We start from the raw sequence: 18,713 nt of genomic DNA on the forward strand, positions 1-18,713 counted from the left end.
GAATCCCATGTGCTCATCAGAGCACTCACCGCCTTCCAAGACTTCTCAGTTCTGGCCCCCAAAGGTTCAGAGTCATCTGACCTTCCTTTCCAAGGATCCTTGAGCCGCTAAATCAGTTAACTACAGTTCTCAATTAGTAATTAATTTCAGTTCTTAAAAATCTGCAGTTCTGGTACTGTACCTGGCACACCTACAGTAGGTAACATTCAGAGCTGAAATTAAAAGGGCTTCATTAGTTGTTGTTTTTTTGTCCAGCTATGGATTCCATTTAGTCTTTAAAATTTCATAAAAAAAGCAGTCTGGGTAGTCCCAAAATCCAAAGAAATGTAATTGTACTCAGTAATGCTACAGCTAACAAGAGCTGTCTGCTATAGCTCCAGAGTCTGTACTTACCTCTCTACCTTGCTCTAAATATTTGCAATTTTTAGGTTAAAATTTCTGTCCCTCCAGTTTCTCCTGTTATTAAAAGTTAACGTGAACCTCCAGTAGCTTTATTGCTCAAGGGAGGAAAATTAACTGAATCTACACTTTAGGGATGCTAATTGAAGTCGCTCTCACTAATGCAGAAATAACAAACCAGCCAGTGTTCGCTAGTCTTCTGTGCAGGAAATCAGAAAACAGAGCACGTCAACACAGCTCTGACAGCTACCAGAGCTTTTAGATAAATTAATGAAAAGCAATGGTGATCAGGTTAAGGGGCTGCATGTATAAATAATGTCTGTAATTGCTGCAATATTTGTAATTTTGTTATGGAAGGATTGTTTCATGCAGTAAATTTGCACTGGGATTCCTAAAGGAGGCTTTTGTTCCAAAACAATAAAAAATAAAACTCCACTGTTCAATAATAAAATTAGTCATAAGTTACCAATAGCTTCTTGACCTTGATCAAAGTTTTTATTTATCTAATGTATCTGTGAACCACTCTTCATAATAGTTTCAACTATTTACTGCTCAGGCAGTAGTTTAACCGATGCTGACAGGCAGAGCCGAGTAACCCATGTCACAGGAATTGCATCAGAAAGGATACCTAAATATTTATTATCTTGTCACTGTCCCCAGGGCATGCAGGGGCTTCTTTATAGTTTGGAGAAGTCAGATTAACATTCAGGTGGGGCCAGATCCCATCTGTGCTCCCTGATGACTTCGTGTGCGGTGGGGAAGACAGCTCTCAGGGCACCTGAGGACAGCAACTGTCATAGAGGCCTCTTGACTGGCTTTTAGCCACCCCCAGGCTACACTTGGAGAGATTGCTCCCTAGAAAACCATCTCCACATCTGAAAGCCTTACAAAGTGATGGTGCTACAGCAGTATGATAATTAGAGGTTACAGGCTCTCTGCAGCTTATATACACCAGTTTACAGTATATACACTTGTTCACCTGAATTCATGTTAAAGCCGGATTTCTAGGGTAGGAAGGGAACGATGCCCATAGATAGTGATCCTCCTGCTTCCCTGGCCTGACCTCTGACCTTCCCTGACCAATGTTTTGAAAGTAGAAACGAGCGAGTCCTTCCCCGCCCTCCGTCATTCTGTCTGGGATCAGTCCGAGGTATGTAGCACGTACTTCAGTTTAACCCTTGGTCTCCTGAACCAGGAACTGGTACAGGGGATCCTTAGTAGCCCCTGTGAGTGATGAGAGTCTGGTAGGATTTGGTCAGTATTTATGATACAACTCTACTGTCAGGGCTCTCAGGTTCTGTGAAAGGAACCAACTGCTTAGGCTGGGCCAGTTTGTGTAGCGTCACACTCCAACCCCCCCCCCCATAATACACAGAGAAGTTTCAAGGATGGGCCTCTAAATGTAATAAATATTCATGCATACACGTGTCATAAACTGGCAGAACTGCCTGCCTGAACCTTAATTGTTATTCAAATTAAATGAATTAATTTTTCTTCTTCTCACACTCAATTACTGTCTTAACGTCTAGCATTTTTCAGCTGGGAAAAATTTCACGTTCTTGGAACGAGGACGGGATCGGCTCGACCAACAGGACAGCTTGCCATCTGAATTCACCCATTCGTTTTCTGCTGCAGACACTCCTATGAAAAACTCTCATAAACAGTATTTTCACTTATAGTCCTAATTTATTATACAGTGCTGAATATCTGCATTTGGCTGTCTAGTCATTTTCACCCAAATAGATTTTGACAGGCTTTAAGTTCCTGTACCAGAATAACCTTTTTGATCAAGGAGAAAAACAATCGTCATATCCTTTCTTGCTGTCCTTTAATTGTAAAGCTCTTTAACTGTGGTGACTGAGTCCTGTAAATGACAGGGTTAACCTTTGTGACCCTTGTTATCTAATTAGAAATACAGCAGAACTGCCAATTTTACCTTGATGCTCTGCAAAGGCCTCAAGTCATATTTAAACGGCTTTGACATAGTCAACAGCATTGTGATACCAGAGGCTTCACAACACTCAAATATGATGCAGAAAACAAAGATCAAAAGACTACAAGATGAGAGAGCGTCAATCTTGTACTCCGGGATTGGCACAGGCCACTTTGAAGTGGCGCTGCTTTAAAGTAACACTTGTAATACTTGAACGATGTAAAAATTGTAGTGAGAGGTGGGATGAGTGGTCTATTTTAGTCTTATTTCAAAAGGAACTGATGAATGGAGATGAATCGAAAGGTATGAGCTTTGTGTATTTCACATCTTTGTGATCATAGGACTGTTGATTAAATTATAATGATTAGTCTAATCATATCCATTCTAGGATATGACGTGCAACGGTGAAGTATTTGGTTTCACAAAACAATTATTCATCATTGTCTCTTTAATGTCCCTTATTGTTATTATAGTGATTACAAAACAATAAAGGGGACAGTTACAATGGAGACCAAAGATATCCCAGGATGGAGCACAATAGTTTGCCTTTTCTTGGCCACTGATTAAATCTTTTCATGTTGCGAATCATGAAGGAGTAAGTCCCCCCTCACACTTTTGCTGTCCTGAAACTGATAGCTTCGTCTCATGAAAACTCTCCTTTTTCATGAAATCAGATGACTTCAGCAATCGCAGCACAGGACACTTCAAGACTTCAAGAGAACCTCAACAGATCTGCAAGCTGCAGCTTTATGAATTTACAGGATCGCAGCAGGGATGTGGGAGGAGGGGGTGAGTTTTCAGCTGAGCAGGTCATTGGTCCCTGCTCATGGAGATCAGATTTACTGGCTTGGGAACGACTGATATTGGTGGTGGCCATGCTTCCATGCCATCACGCCAGCAGCCATATCACTCTGCAGCTCACACCTGGCAGCCCACTGGAGGGGGCTTGTTTGCATGGGAACGCGATAAAAGGAATCCATTGCTCATCGGCACCACTGCCTTATTCTCTGGGACGGCATCCCAGTGTCGTCGCTGTTACCTCCTGCTTTCTGCCCCTGTAGGTCGATGTGCAGGTGCTAATGATTCCATCCGGGCTCTGTGCTTCAGATCCAGCCCCCAAGTGTGTACGTCTGTCTCAGGGAAACCAACAAGGGAGAGGAGTGAAGCATATGAACTGTTACAAAAAATAAAACATCTGGCCCCTTTGGCAGTAAGCTAACTGATTCAAGCATCTAATCCATCTATTCCCAGAAGCAAACCATAGTCTCAGTTTGGGTAACTTGTCCCAGATTCCCTGATTCCCAAAATGCTTGCTGGGTTTTTAACACACTTCCATGTAGTTTATCCTTGTGCCCTCTATTTTGTATTCTGCTGTTCTTTATTGAAGAAGTTGACTTTGTCCAAAGGCTATCATATCCAGCTGTTTCTTGATGAAGCCAGGGTGTCATCTTTAATAACATTGCTGGGCATCTTGTTTCAGGTTTCAGACCTCCCCAAGCAAGGCTGAGAAGCAGAGGAATGGGAAAGATCAGTTTAATAATTACACTGAATCCCCGGACAAGCCAGTATAATTGCAAGACCAGCTGGTTATGAAGTGGCGGGTAGGGCTCTCGACTCTCAACAGGCTGCTGTACCTTTGAGCATGATACTTCACTTAATGGTCCTCCAGGCCATCACTGTCAATGGAAATCATTTCTCATCATCAGTTCTCAATTGACTCATCAGAGAAAAAAATGACAAAAAATGTGCAGTTATAGGTTGTTCATACAGGGGAAAGGGGCAGGAAAATGCTGGGTGCAAAGATATGAAAAGAGAAGGATAATAAGCTTGTGAATCCAAGGTGCTGAGAAAAATGCACTTTAGAAAAAAGGCTACAGTACTGAAGTAGCTATTACAGACCATTTTTCACAGAGAGGTCAAAGCTCCCAGTGATTAGTGTCAGGGAACAAAAATATGTTTTTTTAAGGGTGGTACGGCGTGTGTTGATTAGCTCTCCTGCCTCGCGGTTCTTACGTCCAGGGTTCGATTTCCAGCTGGGGCATGTTCTGTGTGCATTTTCCACGTTTTGCCTCTGAGAACATGAATTTCCTTCATGTCCTCTGCTTTTTGCAAAAATTAATTAGCATCCCTAAATTGTTCTTGGTTTCTTGTGTGCAAGTTTCCTGTGATGGACTGCCATCCGTCCCAGGGTGCGATTCTGCATTATCGTCTAGGCTTCCAGGATAGGCTCTGGGTTGCTGAGCAGTGCTTTTACTTCCATGCTGTGAGGATTCACCAGCTTCTTCCTAAGGGAATGTGATGACCACAGAGTGTATTAGATTCCGAAAGTTAAACTGAGTTCAGTCCATCCCAGCTCTCCCCACTGAATGCAATGTTGCAGACTGAGGCAGATTTCTTTTTTAATATTTTCAATACAAATTAGTATAAAGTAGAGGTGCTCTTTGCAGATGATCAGGTTAATCAAACATTTTAGGGCAAAGTCAGGTAAAGGCGTGGACCTCTGACCTTCTCATTTCAGTGATCACCGTGCAGACTCAGAGAGGAAAAAAAGCACAGCAGATGTTTTTGTTGTCTGTTTGACTTATTGCTCTATATTTTTACACACCAAAGTCCTGAATAATGATTCAAAAGGCTGTCCATCTGAATACAGTATCTGATTTATTTTCTTCATGACTAATTTGAGCTTTGAGGCAAATATGTATGTAAAGCCTACAAAAAAAAGCTGAGAACAGCCTGTAAAATAAACCCTCTGAAGCCTTTGAAGTTCATCTTTTAAATTATCTTGGGGTATTAGATGTGACTCATTTGGCGTTAGAAAAAAGATGATAACAAGCTGCAGCGATGACTGAGTAACGAGTGAAGAAAGTAAATGGCACAACATGTACAATTTTGTTCAATTCCAATACGGCTTATGTGTCAAGGGAGAGCTGTGGCTCTTGAATATTCATTTCTCCAGGAAAAGAAATGCAGTTTCAGAGTGTTGCCTTTGGAGGCCGATTGATTTAAAATCAGTTATTAGAAAACAGTCCATGTGGGGATTTTATTTTTTCACGGACCTCAAATACCTTAACGCTGCAAATGATGCAAGTACTCTAACTTAACCTGTCCAACCTAGTAAGGGAATTGTTTGCCCCTGGGCTGGGCCGATTTTTGTTTAAAGGGGCCAAAAAACGTGATTTATCTATTAGTGATAAGAAATAAATATTTCTGCTTCTGAAAAACAATGTTCGCTCACTGCTCTTGTTTTTTTTTACCATCACATCCCCTTAGATTGGTAGGAGAGCAGGAGTTTCATTCTTGTTTTGTGCCGTTCTGTTTCCATGGCATTTGCACTAACCTTGAAAGCCATTTTTAGTTTGCTTTGTTGGCTGAAGAAAGCCTACGGGAAAGAGCATTTTAAGTTTTCCTAACGACAATATCCCTCATGTGAAATGTGACAGGGGCCTGTGCTTATTATACTTTCAGTCATCAACACGGGACACTAGTGTAGTCTGCTCAGCTGTCTGTCATCACTGGATGAATGGATTCCTACATCAGAGAACAGGCTTTTCCGTCCCATAAAACCTTTTTTTACCATTGTCTGTTTTTCCTTTTAAGCAGGAAATGACTTGAAGCAAACTGCACCTTTTGATTGAGGAATTCTCTATTCATCATGTCTGTTATGAGGACACTGGACACATGGACTATATTATTATGCACACAAATTATTGCCAGACTGAATCTTTTTCTAAAATTGACTCACAGATGTTTTGTTTATTATTATTCTTTTTTCTAGGCCCTGCATACAGTGGGCAAAATGGGGTCAGGTAATTGAATCTTTGACAGAGAAAATGTTCATTCATCATGCGCATTAGAATGAATGGCTCAGCACAGAAGACTGTCAACAAGTACTTCATGGCGACATTATCACATCACCACCTGTACCTGTGGCTTTCCATGAAGTACAGTAGGTGCATTTGGCAGCATGTTACTGTGGAAAATTATCCATTGAAGATCTGGCTCTGCATCTTTCTTAAAGAAGGAACACCAGCAAAATGCAGTCATGAATTACCTATTCTCATGTGCTAATATGTTATTGATCAGGACAGGATGGCTTCATCTTCCACGCAAAGCAGTGCTGGCCAGCCAATGTAGACAGGGCCAGGATCAGTCCTGGTGGCTGCTAGATCCCTCTGACAATACAGTCAACAAAGAAAATTAAAATAAGAGTATTTGCAGGAAGGTGTTTGATGGCTCGGGTTTTTGGACATCCATGCAAGCAGCAGGAAAATAGGTGTTTGATTAGTTCTGTGGCTTCCCAGCTGCAGGGAGGGGAAAATCTAGCTATGCATTTCCTCAAAGAGCCATGTGTGCCCAGTCATAATGAATCATGAATCTGGAGAGGAGAACAATAGACATGAACATGCACAGCAATAGAACTCTGGTTAAAATTAAGAACTGAAGGATCCACTTTAACATCAAAATACATTTTTATATTATTATATTATATTATATTGAATTATACACCAAGCAGAATATATTGCATTAATCACTAACCTGCCGTTTCATCTTTTTTCGTGTCTATTTAATTAGGCTGTTTTCACCCAAGGCAAAATCATCTCCAATTTTGTTCTTAATAGGCTTTTCTCAAACAGTGAAAATGTTCTGCAGAACACAGACCACAAGCTTTTTTGTCCTTGTTTAGGCATTTGTGTCCTTAATGCTGTTTTTTTTCTGAAAAGAGACAACAGTACATTATGGTATCGTACTGTTGTTGTATTGTATTTTCACATACAGTATGCTATATGTTTATGAGCTCTTGATGTGCAAGACAAATGTTCTTAGGGGCAGTAAAGGTTAATTCAATTAATATAATTAATTTCAACTATTTTTCCTGTCTTCCTGAATATAAGAGAAGTTTTTGGTTCCTGGTGCAGCTGCCTATATCTCTGTCTTTATAATTGGGACAAATATCACATGTGCAGCTCGGAGACTAAGCTTTTTTTTAAATGACTCTGGAAAAGTGCTGGAAAAAACAAATATATATATCAGATTACCCTGTACTTTAAAATACAGAAGTTAAACATTGAAAGCCTGATATGCATGAGGTCCCAGAATGGAGAAGAGGAATCTATCTTGTTGTTCAAATACCATCAAGCTTGCGAGTCAGATACTGCTTGTATCAACCCAAGGAGATAGAAATCTTTACAGTGGCTTTCTTATTTCAGATGTCCCTGTTTTCTTTTGTGGAACAAAAAAGTGAAACAATCCTCCCCCTCCTCATTTCTGTAGATGTTAGTCATGTTCCTCACACATTTTTTCTCTAATTCCCAAGATATCTCTATCACAGATTGTCTAATCTCTGGTGTTTGAATGTGGTCACAATTTCAGATACCATGGAAAACAAAGATCAAAATTAAGTGACTTTGTTTTTTTGGGTTGTTTCTGAAATGTGTTCACATAAGTATTCAGAGTGGTTTTCTTTGATTCCAGGCAGCAAGAGTTTTCCTTTCTTAGAGACATTTTTTTTCTCCGAGAGCAAGAAAAAAATATTAAAGAGTTCCTCAGCTTTTATCAGTCCACCACAGAAAGTAGAAGATTCACCATGGTGACGTTTGATGTGAGTCTCTTTGAAATGGTGTAAAACAGCATTAGGCTATTCTAAACTGGCTGGCTTAAAGAAGAAAGTATAATTGGCAGGTACTAGCGCAGTTCACATTATTATTGTCCCTTTGTACAACACAAAAAATCCAGTTTGCCAGCTCCGCTAATGGTCTACATGTGAACTTGTTAACATTAATTCTTATCCACAGACTGTTGGTGTGACACTAACGAGACACCTGCTAATTGTGTGTTTTGCTTTCATGGCACATTGGAAGAATATCCTGTGTATCACATTAACTATTCTGAAGTTGTATGCACTGAGCTCAGATTACAGCAATTTAGTTGTTTATTGGAGTGGAGTGTGGTAGAAAAGTAACCTGTATATCGCCGGAGTGACAAAGCCAGCCCAACTTTCTGATAAGCAATCACCAGTCGTGGTAGAACTATAATTTTATATTCTGGGAGATGAGAGTAAATTTGGTTTCCCAGCAGGTGGCCCTACAGCTGAACAGTAAAGTAATCTCTCTGCAGCAAGCAATCTGTGTCTGGGCCTTTTTTTAATAGCTTCTATCAGACTCACTTAAAAATAATGTCCCGAAGGAATGGTGATAACATTTCCAGTCACCATAACCGTCAATTGAGGTACACACAGCGCACACAGTGTTGTGCGTCAATGAAATCCCAGATCATTCAGACAACTATGAGAATTATTGATGGAGCCCCACAACTCAGGAGAACTCGAAGAACGTCCTAAAGATTCATAGTAGGGCTCCTCTGTAACAGAATTTGGATCGAAGATTTGTAGCCAAGAATGCTAATGAATCTGTCCTGGTGCTTCTTACATGGACAATACAAGTAAAAAAGTCACACTACCTGGGCTGTATTTTTATTACTGTATGTTCACTATGGGCTCTACTCTATGACATAAAATTGAGTAAAAAAGTAACTAAAGTAACTAAAAATGATATCCTAGACAAGATCTGTTTTCATCACAGAATTGACCCCTGACCCAGCAAAACAGGTCGTGAATGTATGGTGTGAAAGAATGGAAAGACTATTGCTCGATTAAGATGGTTTTCTGTAATAAACTTTCAAGGGCTGACAGCTCATTTCAGAAAGCGGACTGGGCCCATGGGTGGCAAGGTGCTGAAGTGGCAAGTATTGCTGCCTCACAGAACCGGGGCCCCGGGTTTGGTTCCAGACCTGGAAGACTGATAGGGGTGCTGTCTGTGTGGAGTTTGTGTGTTCTCCCCATGTTCATCTGGTTTCCTCCCACAGACCAGTAACATGCCGGTATGTTCATTGGCGTCTGGACAAAACTGGCCCTGGTGTGAGTGTGTGCACATGTCTGCCCTGTGATGGACTGGTGTCCCGTTCAGGCGTAGCCTGCCTTGCACCTGTAGCTTGCTGGGATAGGCTCCAGCTCCCCCGTGACCCCAAATTGGAAGAAGTGGTTTAGAAAATAGATGGATGAATGGACTTGGCCTGCCTTGCTCAGACAGCGCAGAACAGAACATGCGCACAAGACTCTGAAACACGAAATGGAAAAAATCCCAACGCTGAGCACGGTCATCCCAAATTATTTTTGTCTTTGTACAGTATATAATCCCTCGACATGGACTCTCACAGAATGGGGAAATGAAGACTTATATTATATCTGCAGTGCAAACTGCTTGACAGTGGCAAAGTGACCTATTGTGAATGTTGGAAAAGGTTTGTGCAGATTGTTCCATGCTGGGAAATAAGGTTTTATTGCTAACATGCCGGTAAATTAACCTCAGTTTAATTATATCATGAGATGATGGCACGTCTTCTGATATTCAGGAGTATAAGTATCTATAATATTAATTAAATTCTATAAATAATCATCATTTTCTATGAAGGTTTGAATTCTTGAACTGCATCCTTATCACAGGTGTTGGAGAGAAATGCAGGAGTTTGGACCAATTTTGTAGAACACAAAACAAATTCTAGCCAAATTCCTGGATGCAAGTAGTATAAATGAATCCAAATGATAATGTAAGTTTTATTTTTTATATGTAAAGGTTAATTCGTTTAAAATGTAGCAAACTCCATGCTGTGTTTAGGTTTGCTCTATAAAGACATTATACACTTTGCTTAGAGAAGTATAAAATGCCTTTTGGGTGATTACACACTTGGTTGATATTGATTCTTTAGTTCTATGGAAACCCAAATTAATTCTTACTCAGTCAGGCTCTTGAGTGTGAAAGGCCATTTAAGATATAACTCATCTACTGTAGTACCCTTCACGACAAATAATAACACATTGTGAAATATGTGTTTAACTGCCAGTGTGCATAACGCAGAGTCTTGTAAGTGAATTGTACCATCCAGATGCTGTCTGACCCACAGCTGGGCTAAAGCAAGTTAGTGTAGACATTAGACATTATCCAAAGTCACAGGAACCCAACAATATGGTTGGTATTCAACATATTTTATATTTCATAAAGAACACTTAAAGAACAGAGTACACTCATCTGTAGCAGACTTATATTAGCGTGACATAACATTGTTTAACACAGCCACTTAGAACTAACAAATACAAGAATCTGCACAAATAAAAAAAGGAAACAATACTTTAACTGGCAGGGGCTCAAGGAAAGAGAGCACAAGGATGTTGCTGAATGTATTTGGTCTGAAACCACCATTCCTACCATGTCTGCTGCGTTAGTGAATCCCTTATGATGGTACAGAGCAAGTGGATTGGGACCAAGCTACTGTGTGAGACAAGTCTCAGTCTGCGAGGACTCAATAAGCTGAGCAGCAGTGTTCTGCAACCACTCACAGGAAGTAAAGCAGCAACAGCAAAATAATCAATAATAATTGCTTGCATTTATGGAGTGATTTTCATCCCATAGGATACCAAAGAGCTCTGCAAATGGGAACGGGCCTATTTCATCTTTCACTGAACTGCAGCACCCACTCTTCCTAGAAACTGCTTCACCGATTGAATTAAGAGCAAACATTTATAAAGGCCAGATCGTGCAAATCCAGGGTGGAATTTATCCATGACACTAGGATTAACTCTTCTAATATTACAAATGGTGCCATCAGATCATTGCTGATTGAAGTCAGTTTAACATCTCCTATACAATACTGCGGCACTGGTTTGGACATTCTGTTCCAGTGCGAACAGTGCCAATTACTGGTCCCCCAGCACCACTCACAGCAGCCACCTGGTCTGGATTTGAAGCTGTCATCCCAGTCTTGCTCGGATCTGACCAGTTCAGGCTACAAGGTGGTAAAGGTGCTGTCAGAAATAAATCCGTGCATCGAGCGGCTTTCAGGCAGCCTGTAAGAGACTACCTAACAGCAAAAGAAGAGATTTCCTTTTGTAAAGACATTTTTTTTTTCTGTGAGAGCAAGAAAAAAATATGTAAAAGTTCCTTGGTTCCTCAGTTCCTCTTCTTCAAGGAAAGAATCACGTTTCCAAGACACTTTGCATTTCCTTCTTGATATTTATGTCACTATACTGCTGTGACAATTGGAATAATATAATAATAGACTTTATTTTATATAGTGCCTTTAAAAGTAGCATCTCAAAGTGCTTTACAGCAGTTGTAAAAAAAGAAAAAGTAAAACAGTTAAAGGATCCTCTTGAAAGGATCTGGTTTTACAAAAGGTGAGATAGAGGCCAGCATACAAGTCAAGAAAAAGTGCTTTATCTTCATCATACAAAAACAAAGGAATCAGTTTCTAACAAAACAACAAGTACTAAAACAAAGTAGAACTATATTAAGTCTGCTGTGCATATCTGTTATCACAGCTCAGAGCATAAGATCTCCAGTATTGATCTCACTGACACTGGCATGCACAGAAGACAACCAGCAGTGCTTTTGCAGGTCTCTCTCTTGGCAAAGCGAACGATTGAATTCACACAGCTTGGGGTACAAAGCCAGCTTTTTGGACACCCTATAAATTGGGCAAAACGTTAGATATTCCTCATTCTCCCTAAGTGCCCACTCAGAGCTGGGTTGTTGAGTTGGCATGTTGCAGCCTTGTTGAAAGCAGGCTGTGTGTTGACAGAGAAAACATTAATGATTGAAAAGCCTTTCAGAGACATTTGTGCTGTGCAATTTATTCTCTTAGTCAGCTGGCATTTGGAAATGATTCATAGCCCTGTTTATTCGCTGCTCTTGCAAACAAAAACATTAAGGCTAAAGACTGATCCCCCCAAAAGAGGGCAAATTAGTGTTCTTAGCCCAACACCCCATTACAGGGCTCTTGGCATCACTGCTGCCTCTTGTGGGCTTCCTGTGCTTTCTGCAAACATCATTTTCTGCTCAGTATAAAAACAACAGGCAGCAGATGGACAGCCTTTAACTGTGTCGCTAGCCAAGCTCTTATTTATGCCTTCTTAGAAATAACTGTTTTAAAATTAATCATTTTTCTTAAGAACGTATTATATTGCCTGTCAGGGTATCCATTTCTTATTAGCATTAATAGGTATCTACAGTATGGCAAAGTACTGAAATAAATCATGTTTTAATTTATGTTTAAAGAATAATAATTTACTCTGTGGGTGGGATGCCAAGGCAAAGGCCTGCCAATATCTATTGGTTTGACACATAACACTTGTTCTGTCAGTGGTCTCCAGAGGGTCCTGTGTTAGTGGGCTGTGAAGGAAGGGCTGCAGTGACTGCTCTGGCATAAATGCAGGTTGTTAAAGATCTCTGCGCTGAGCAGAATGATAACCATTGCAAACTGTTCAAGAAAGCACTGATAACAGCACAAGCGCCACAGCGAATCTGTCAGCCCACCGTCGCACAGTGATTCAGTGTTCAGTCAAATTAAAGATAATGACAACAACAGCAGTAACATCACAATGATATCGAATTTCAGCCTTTGCAGTAGTATAGGATTGTTATTACAATCAGCTTGCGAAATGTCCAGTAAAGCTAAGTCCCTTTTCAGGCCATCAGAGGCCCATGGGGGAATGGGGGGAGGCAAGGGCCACCATTTTCTTGACCATCTGACACTGGAGGTGATGTGGTCAGCATCACACTCTGGCCAGCCTATTACCTCCGGTACTCATTTGGAAAGTAGGCTGAGTGGACCTGGGAGCTGTCTGGAAGGAGATAGGGTAAGCCACATCACTTGCCCCTATGTGGGATTGAACCCAAGACCTACCTGTCAGGAGCCAGATGCCCTTGCCATCTGAACTACCACGGCTCCGCTGAATATACTGTATAGTAGTTTAAGTAAATCGGTTAAGGGAATGGAGAGTTGATTCAAGAACGCAATTTGTTCAAGGGGTATCCTTGTTCAATCAGTCCTGTAATCTAAACTTCCTCCAAGGATCCTTTACAGGAGAATCTGATAGAAAGTAATGGAAATACAACATCTGGTCTGTTGGAATTTAGAAAGCTGTTTACATGCATTGCACATGAAACTGTACCTGCCGTATGTTCGACAAGGTTTTTCCACTTGAAACTTCGGAATACAGTTTTTCATTTTGCATGTAACTGTTTATCAGTCCCATCCTGTACATCCTTCCTGCTTTTCCCCGGGGTTCACAGCACCAGGTGATGATGCAGTGGCCCAGCTTTGCACCGCAAACATTCAACACAGCAGTGGGGAAAGAAGAACAGGTCAGATCAATGCCGACTTGCAAATCAGCACCGCAAGGAAAAACTATGGTACTGTCCCAGGAGGAAGGTTTACTTGAGGAGAGCCGGTCCGGTTATTTGAAATTGCAAATGCCCTTCAGAATATCAGTCAGCCAGTTCCTTTTCTAATATTTGCAGAGTGTGACCCATCTCGATGAAGGAAATGTCCAAGTGTAACTGAGTGAAGGTTCACTTCCATTCCATTCTTTTTGCACACCATAGGAGGTTGTCTGGTATTTATTTCCATTCGAGGAGTAAAACCTTAAATAGGATATATATTTGTATTTTTTAAAACAAGCATGGGTGTCCTGCACATATAGTATCTGTGAAGCTTGTAAAAAGAATTTGCACATTGAAAAACAGCAGAAGGGAAAAATAAGTGGAGAAAATTGCAGAGATCCCAAACTGAACACTCTATTAATTCTGAATATTGCAGTAAATAATCGGACTCTTCATTACAGAGGCTCAACCTCATGTCCAAACATTATTTTCTTTGGCTAAAGAAGTCGTGTTAAATTGATTAGGAGGTACAAACAGTGCAATGTGTAATCCGACCAGCAATCTTTTAAAAAATCGATTGCACCTTAAATTAGACTTACCCTAACAAGCCCTACTTAAAAATCGCAGTCATTCACTGCACACTGTTGGATCACATGCTCTAGACAGACTTTTACCTCATTAAGCAGAGATGCAGGACAAACTGGGCATGTTGTCCCCTGATCAAAGGAACTTGCCTGTAAAGGCCTCCATTTACTATTAGCAATAACAGTTATCTACATTATGGCAAAGTACTGAAATGAATCATTTCTGAATTTATGTTTAAAGAATAATAATTCACCCTGTAGGTGGGATGCCACCTGCCTGCCAATATCTTTTGGTTTGACACATAACACTTGTTCTGTCAGTGGTCTCCAAAGGGGACAGTGTTAGTGGGCTGTGAAGGAAGGAGTAAAAATCACAGTCAATCTGTGCACGCTGTTGGATCACATGCAGCATGACTGCTCTGGATGGACTTTTAACTCATTCATCTAACGGAACACGCCAGCACGTTCCCCCAGTCAGGTGGGACATGGCCGTGGGTGCAGGTTTGAGCAGAGACGCAGGACAGACTTGGCACGTCGTCCGCTGGTCGCCTGGCCTTCACTGGGGGCAGATGCGAGGAACTGGGAGCAACAGCGGACTTTCACCAGCTCTACGTCCGCAAGCCGCCACCACAGATCCCCCGGGAGGGGGGACCCGCCGCGTCAGCGGACCGCCACAGTGACGGGCAGCCCGCTGTGGGAGAAGTCCCCCAGGAACGGGCACTGCTGCAGGGACTCGGGGACCACTCTCAGGCTGACGCTGCCCTCCGTCGTGCTGTTGTTGACCCGGCACTCCTTGCTGGCGGGCCGGATGGCCACGACGAGCCGCCGCTTGAAGGTCTCGCTGAGGGCGATGTAGAGGAAGGGGTTGATGCAGCTGTTGGCGTATCCCAGGCTGATGGCGATGTTGTAGGCGTAGACGAAGGCGACAGTGGGCCTCTGCACGCCCAGATGGGCCAGCTGCAGGATGTAGTAGGGAGCCCAGCAGACGAAGAAGGCCAGGCAGATGGCCACCGCCATGCGGGTGACCTTCCGGGTGCGCAGCCGCAGGCTCCTCGGGGGCAGGGGGGCCACGGAGGAAGACATGTGCTGGAGCATCTTGAAGTAGACAGCGCAGATGACGGCCAGGGGGAAGGCGAAAGCCAGCAGGAACTGGGAGAGGGTGAACCAGTAGGCATCCGTGGCGGGGTTGGGCAACAGTAGGGCACAGCCCACAGAGCCGTCACTGAGGGGCATCAGGCCCGCGTACATCCAGACAGGGACGATGGTCAGGAGGGACAGCAGCCACACCAGGCCGATGACCGCCGCCGCCACGCAGGGCGTGCGCACGTAGTTGGACTGGATGGGGTGGACGGTGGCCAGGTACCTGTCCAGGGTCATGGCCGTGAGGATGTAGGTGCTGACGATCTGGCTGTTGGAGTCCAGCGCGGTGATGATGGTGCACATGGCGGCGCCGAAGCACCACGAGCCGTTGCCCAGCAGCTGGTGGATGAGGAAAGGCATCCCCAGCAGGAAGAGCAGGTCCACGATGGACAGGTTGAAGATGAAGATGTCTGGCACCGTTTGCTTGGCTCGGAACTTGGTCTTCTTCACGATGGTGTAGATCACGATGCAGTTCCCGATGATCCCCGAGAAACAGATGACCCCGAAAATGCTGGGCATGATCACATCGGTATAGGGCGCATGGCCCCTTTCCGCAGCTGGGAGGGAGACAGGGAATAACGGGGGTTAACGACGCGCTAAGCACTTCACGGCAGGACCTTGGAGTTACAGAACACTTGCAGAACTGTAACATTTTCCACATCGCTCAAATCGTTGCATTTTGTGGCTCGGCCGTTCAGATTCCCACTTTAGGTGTTGTTGTTTTTTTCAGACTGCATTCTTTAGGACATCAACAAAACAAGTCACGAGATACACCACCTGCGGCATTAAAAATGTAAACACCGGGCTGATTCTAGAAGGACCAGTCCACCCATACAAAACCGGGTAGATAAAACCAGTTGTAAAGACAAAAGGCGGTCGTTCAGTGAAAGAGCCCCCGTGTCTCCCGGGTTGCTAGGTCGAGTCAGAGACATCGATGCAGTTCAGGACTCCCGGTGCTCAATTCACAAGGGAATCGGCTCGGGGAGATTTGCTAAATGCAGCTTCTTCACACGTTCCTGCGATTTCAAAGTGTACGAAACGCATTCGTTTCGTAGAACTGGATTCTAATAACTTTGTAAATCGTGAAACCACATTACTGTAACAGGACAAATTCGTCTTTTTTCCTCTTTCACGCTTTGCTAAAATATTTCACCACATCGCCAAAATTGCTTGTCGAATTAAGCCAGTTCATTCGTCTGCTCACCAATACGTTAAACACTGCTTATATAAACGACCTTCTCTCGGTGGAGACCTTGTCAGTAGTTAGAAGAAATGAAATAATACTTTGTTCCAAGTAAATTGGAGCGCTCTTACCTGTCTGGTTACTGGAAGAATAATTTTTGGAGACGAGTGATGAGTTTACGTAGGTCATGTTTTCAAGAACGAAAGGTGTGTTTCTTTCAAAACCCATCAGTCTCAGAACTGTGATCTAGACACAATAACAACGCGTCAAACCAATGTTGTCAAATAAAAATCAGCTACTTCAAAATGCGAAGATACTTTGATGGAAAATCATATAAAAGTGTGAAAATTCAGCTGATTTTTTACTGTATTGAAAGACTTAGAAGAGCTATAAAATTGAGTCAGTGTCAATATTTTAACCCTTCGTGCCAATTGCTTATTTTCAATTAGATGCTCTTACATATGATTTGCTAGAATCGCTCCTATCGCTCGTATTAATTTCACGTCAGTAGGAAAGAAAGATGAATATTTCTGCTCTTTAAGCCTCCTCACCTACTGTTCGATCTGTTGTGCGCACGCAGATCTCAATCCGCACTGAGATGCTCCGAACTACCGATGTTTTGCTTCTGTTCGTCAGGTATTTCAAACTCGTCAGCCTCTGACGTGTAGCGAACGTGACCGCTCTCTTCACGTCCCGACTCCGTCTAGCGCCTCTCTCCCTGTGACACCCCAGTTCACGTCCAAGAATGCCACGGCTGTGTCTCAATTCTAGTCTGCTCTGATGTCTGTCTTGCTTTTCTTGGGCTGGGCTGCTGTAACGCCTCACTTTCCCGTAATTATGATTAATGAAGTCTTATCTTGAATATAGCGAGGCACTTGAACAAGAAATGTAAAGCTTAAGGTTGCAAATAATGCTTTAGATATAGAAAAAAAAAACAGTAAATGAACCGTCAAAATTACATTGATAAACATTTAAATATAAAGATGGTTTATTATGTACTTAAACATTCCGTTAAGGTTAATAGCAACCCTGTTAAATCTACTTTTAAGATATAAAATGTGTTCATAGAATTTCCAAGCCCTAATCTGAAGTGATAGCAACTAATTGGTGCCAGACTGTTCACGTTCCTCAGTCTAACTATTTATGATCAGAATCAAACACGTTCTAGAAATTTTCAAACTCCTGCTTTCTGCTTATCCGAAGGTGTCAGATTCTCAGCACTAAATGCGGTCGCCGCATCAGCAGGACCGGCGGCGAGTTTTTCCAGCACCACCTGGAAGCAGCGAGTCCTGTCCTGTGTGTCCTTGCCCACAAGGTGGCGCCAGAGGTCAGGGAATAAAATCCCAGTTTCTTCACAGGCTTGGCGCTCACCGGCTGTTTCTCCGTTCGCGAAAGAAGTTGTTGTATAATCGCAGGCGGGGAGCGTATTCAGAATTTGTACAAGACAGGCTCACTGTAGCCTATAAATTAATCATAGTGCATGGTAATTAAAGGGAAATCATGACTTATTTAAGAGTATAGGATTTTAGGAAGAGATCTGGGCAAGGGCAGCCCCACCGCAAGCACATATCATGAGAACGAGGGGAGACCACTCGGCACATCTGTGTGCTGTGCGTGACAGTAGCTAAGGGATCTGAGCCATCCTAGATCAGAGGTCACAAGCTGGATTCCAGGTTAGCCATGGTGTGTTATGCTTTCTCCCCCAACTCGAGCAGTCAATGAGTTGACCCCGCTGTTGTCTACTCGGCCAGCAGCCGTGTCACACTGCCACACTGTCAACTCGCAACTGGCAGCCGCCTGAAGCTCAACAGGTGCCGGGTCAGTACCTGGATGGGAGACCTCCTGGGAAAAACGAAGGGTGCTGCTGGAAGGGGTGTTAGTGGGGCCAATAGGGGGCGCTCACCCTGCGCTCTGTGTGGGGCTAATGCCCCAGTATAGTGACCTTGCAACTTGTAACAACTTGTAAAAAAAAGGCGCCGTCGTTTGTATGAAATGGAAAACCGAGCGCTTCTTGACAGGAGTGATCATGATCTCCTAATAATCCCCATCTATGAACTGGCTCCATCACTCCACGCATTACCTGTAAAGCGCTTTGAGCGGAGAGTCCAGAAAAGCACTCTATAAGTGTAAGGAATTATTATTACCTATTTTTCTTACACATACCTAGTTTTTTTTCTTAATGCCTTGTACAGCCGACTGCCCACACGCATTCACTTCATTAAAAATAAACTCATCTATAAACACCTCGGAAATGGGTTAAA

The 18,713-nt window shown here is 42.7% G+C and overlaps 2 protein-coding genes across 5 annotated transcripts in view; one reads left to right on the plus strand and one right to left on the minus strand.

The window, feature by feature from the left end:
* Nucleotides 1–6,549, plus strand: part of usp43a (ubiquitin specific peptidase 43a) — a 142,834-nt gene extending 136,285 nt beyond the window's left edge. Inside the window, exons 16-18 of one of the 4 annotated variants that reach the window (XR_001479425.2) lie at nucleotides 3,007–3,542; nucleotides 3,813–3,933; nucleotides 6,108–6,549. The gene's annotated coding sequence lies outside the window, so the exon portion shown is untranslated. Of the gene's footprint in view, nucleotides 1–3,006; nucleotides 3,543–3,812; nucleotides 5,524–6,107 lie in introns of those variants that run through there. The other 3 variants (XR_001479426.2, XR_001479424.2, XR_001479429.2) reach the window with 3 other exon arrangements.
* A 3,784-nt stretch (nucleotides 6,550–10,333) lies between these two features.
* mchr1a (melanin-concentrating hormone receptor 1a) lies at nucleotides 10,334–17,097 on the minus strand. The gene is made up of 3 exons (XM_006635454.3): nucleotides 17,004–17,097; nucleotides 16,584–16,698; nucleotides 10,334–15,826 (listed from the first exon to the last, which is right to left on the minus strand). The coding sequence occupies exons 2-3, from the start codon at nucleotides 16,678–16,680 to the stop codon at nucleotides 14,790–14,792; spliced, it is 1,134 nt and encodes a 377-aa protein (XP_006635517.2). The 5' UTR covers nucleotides 16,681–16,698; nucleotides 17,004–17,097; the 3' UTR covers nucleotides 10,334–14,789.
* Between the last annotated feature and the right edge of the window lie 1,616 nt (nucleotides 17,098–18,713).

The sequence above is a fragment of the Lepisosteus oculatus genome, chromosome 9, assembly GCF_040954835.1.
Source record: "Lepisosteus oculatus isolate fLepOcu1 chromosome 9, fLepOcu1.hap2, whole genome shotgun sequence".
NCBI lineage: Eukaryota > Metazoa > Chordata > Actinopteri > Semionotiformes > Lepisosteidae > Lepisosteus > Lepisosteus oculatus.

Coding starts and splice junctions, on each gene's coding strand:
- mchr1a (XM_006635454.3), bottom strand. CDS start 16,680: ATGGGTTTTGAAAGAAACACACCTTTCGTTCTTGAAAACATGACCTAC. Junction 15,827..16,583: donor TTCTTCCAGTAACCAGACAG/GTAAGAGCGCTC, acceptor TCTCCCTCCCAG/CTGCGGAAAGGGGCCATGCG.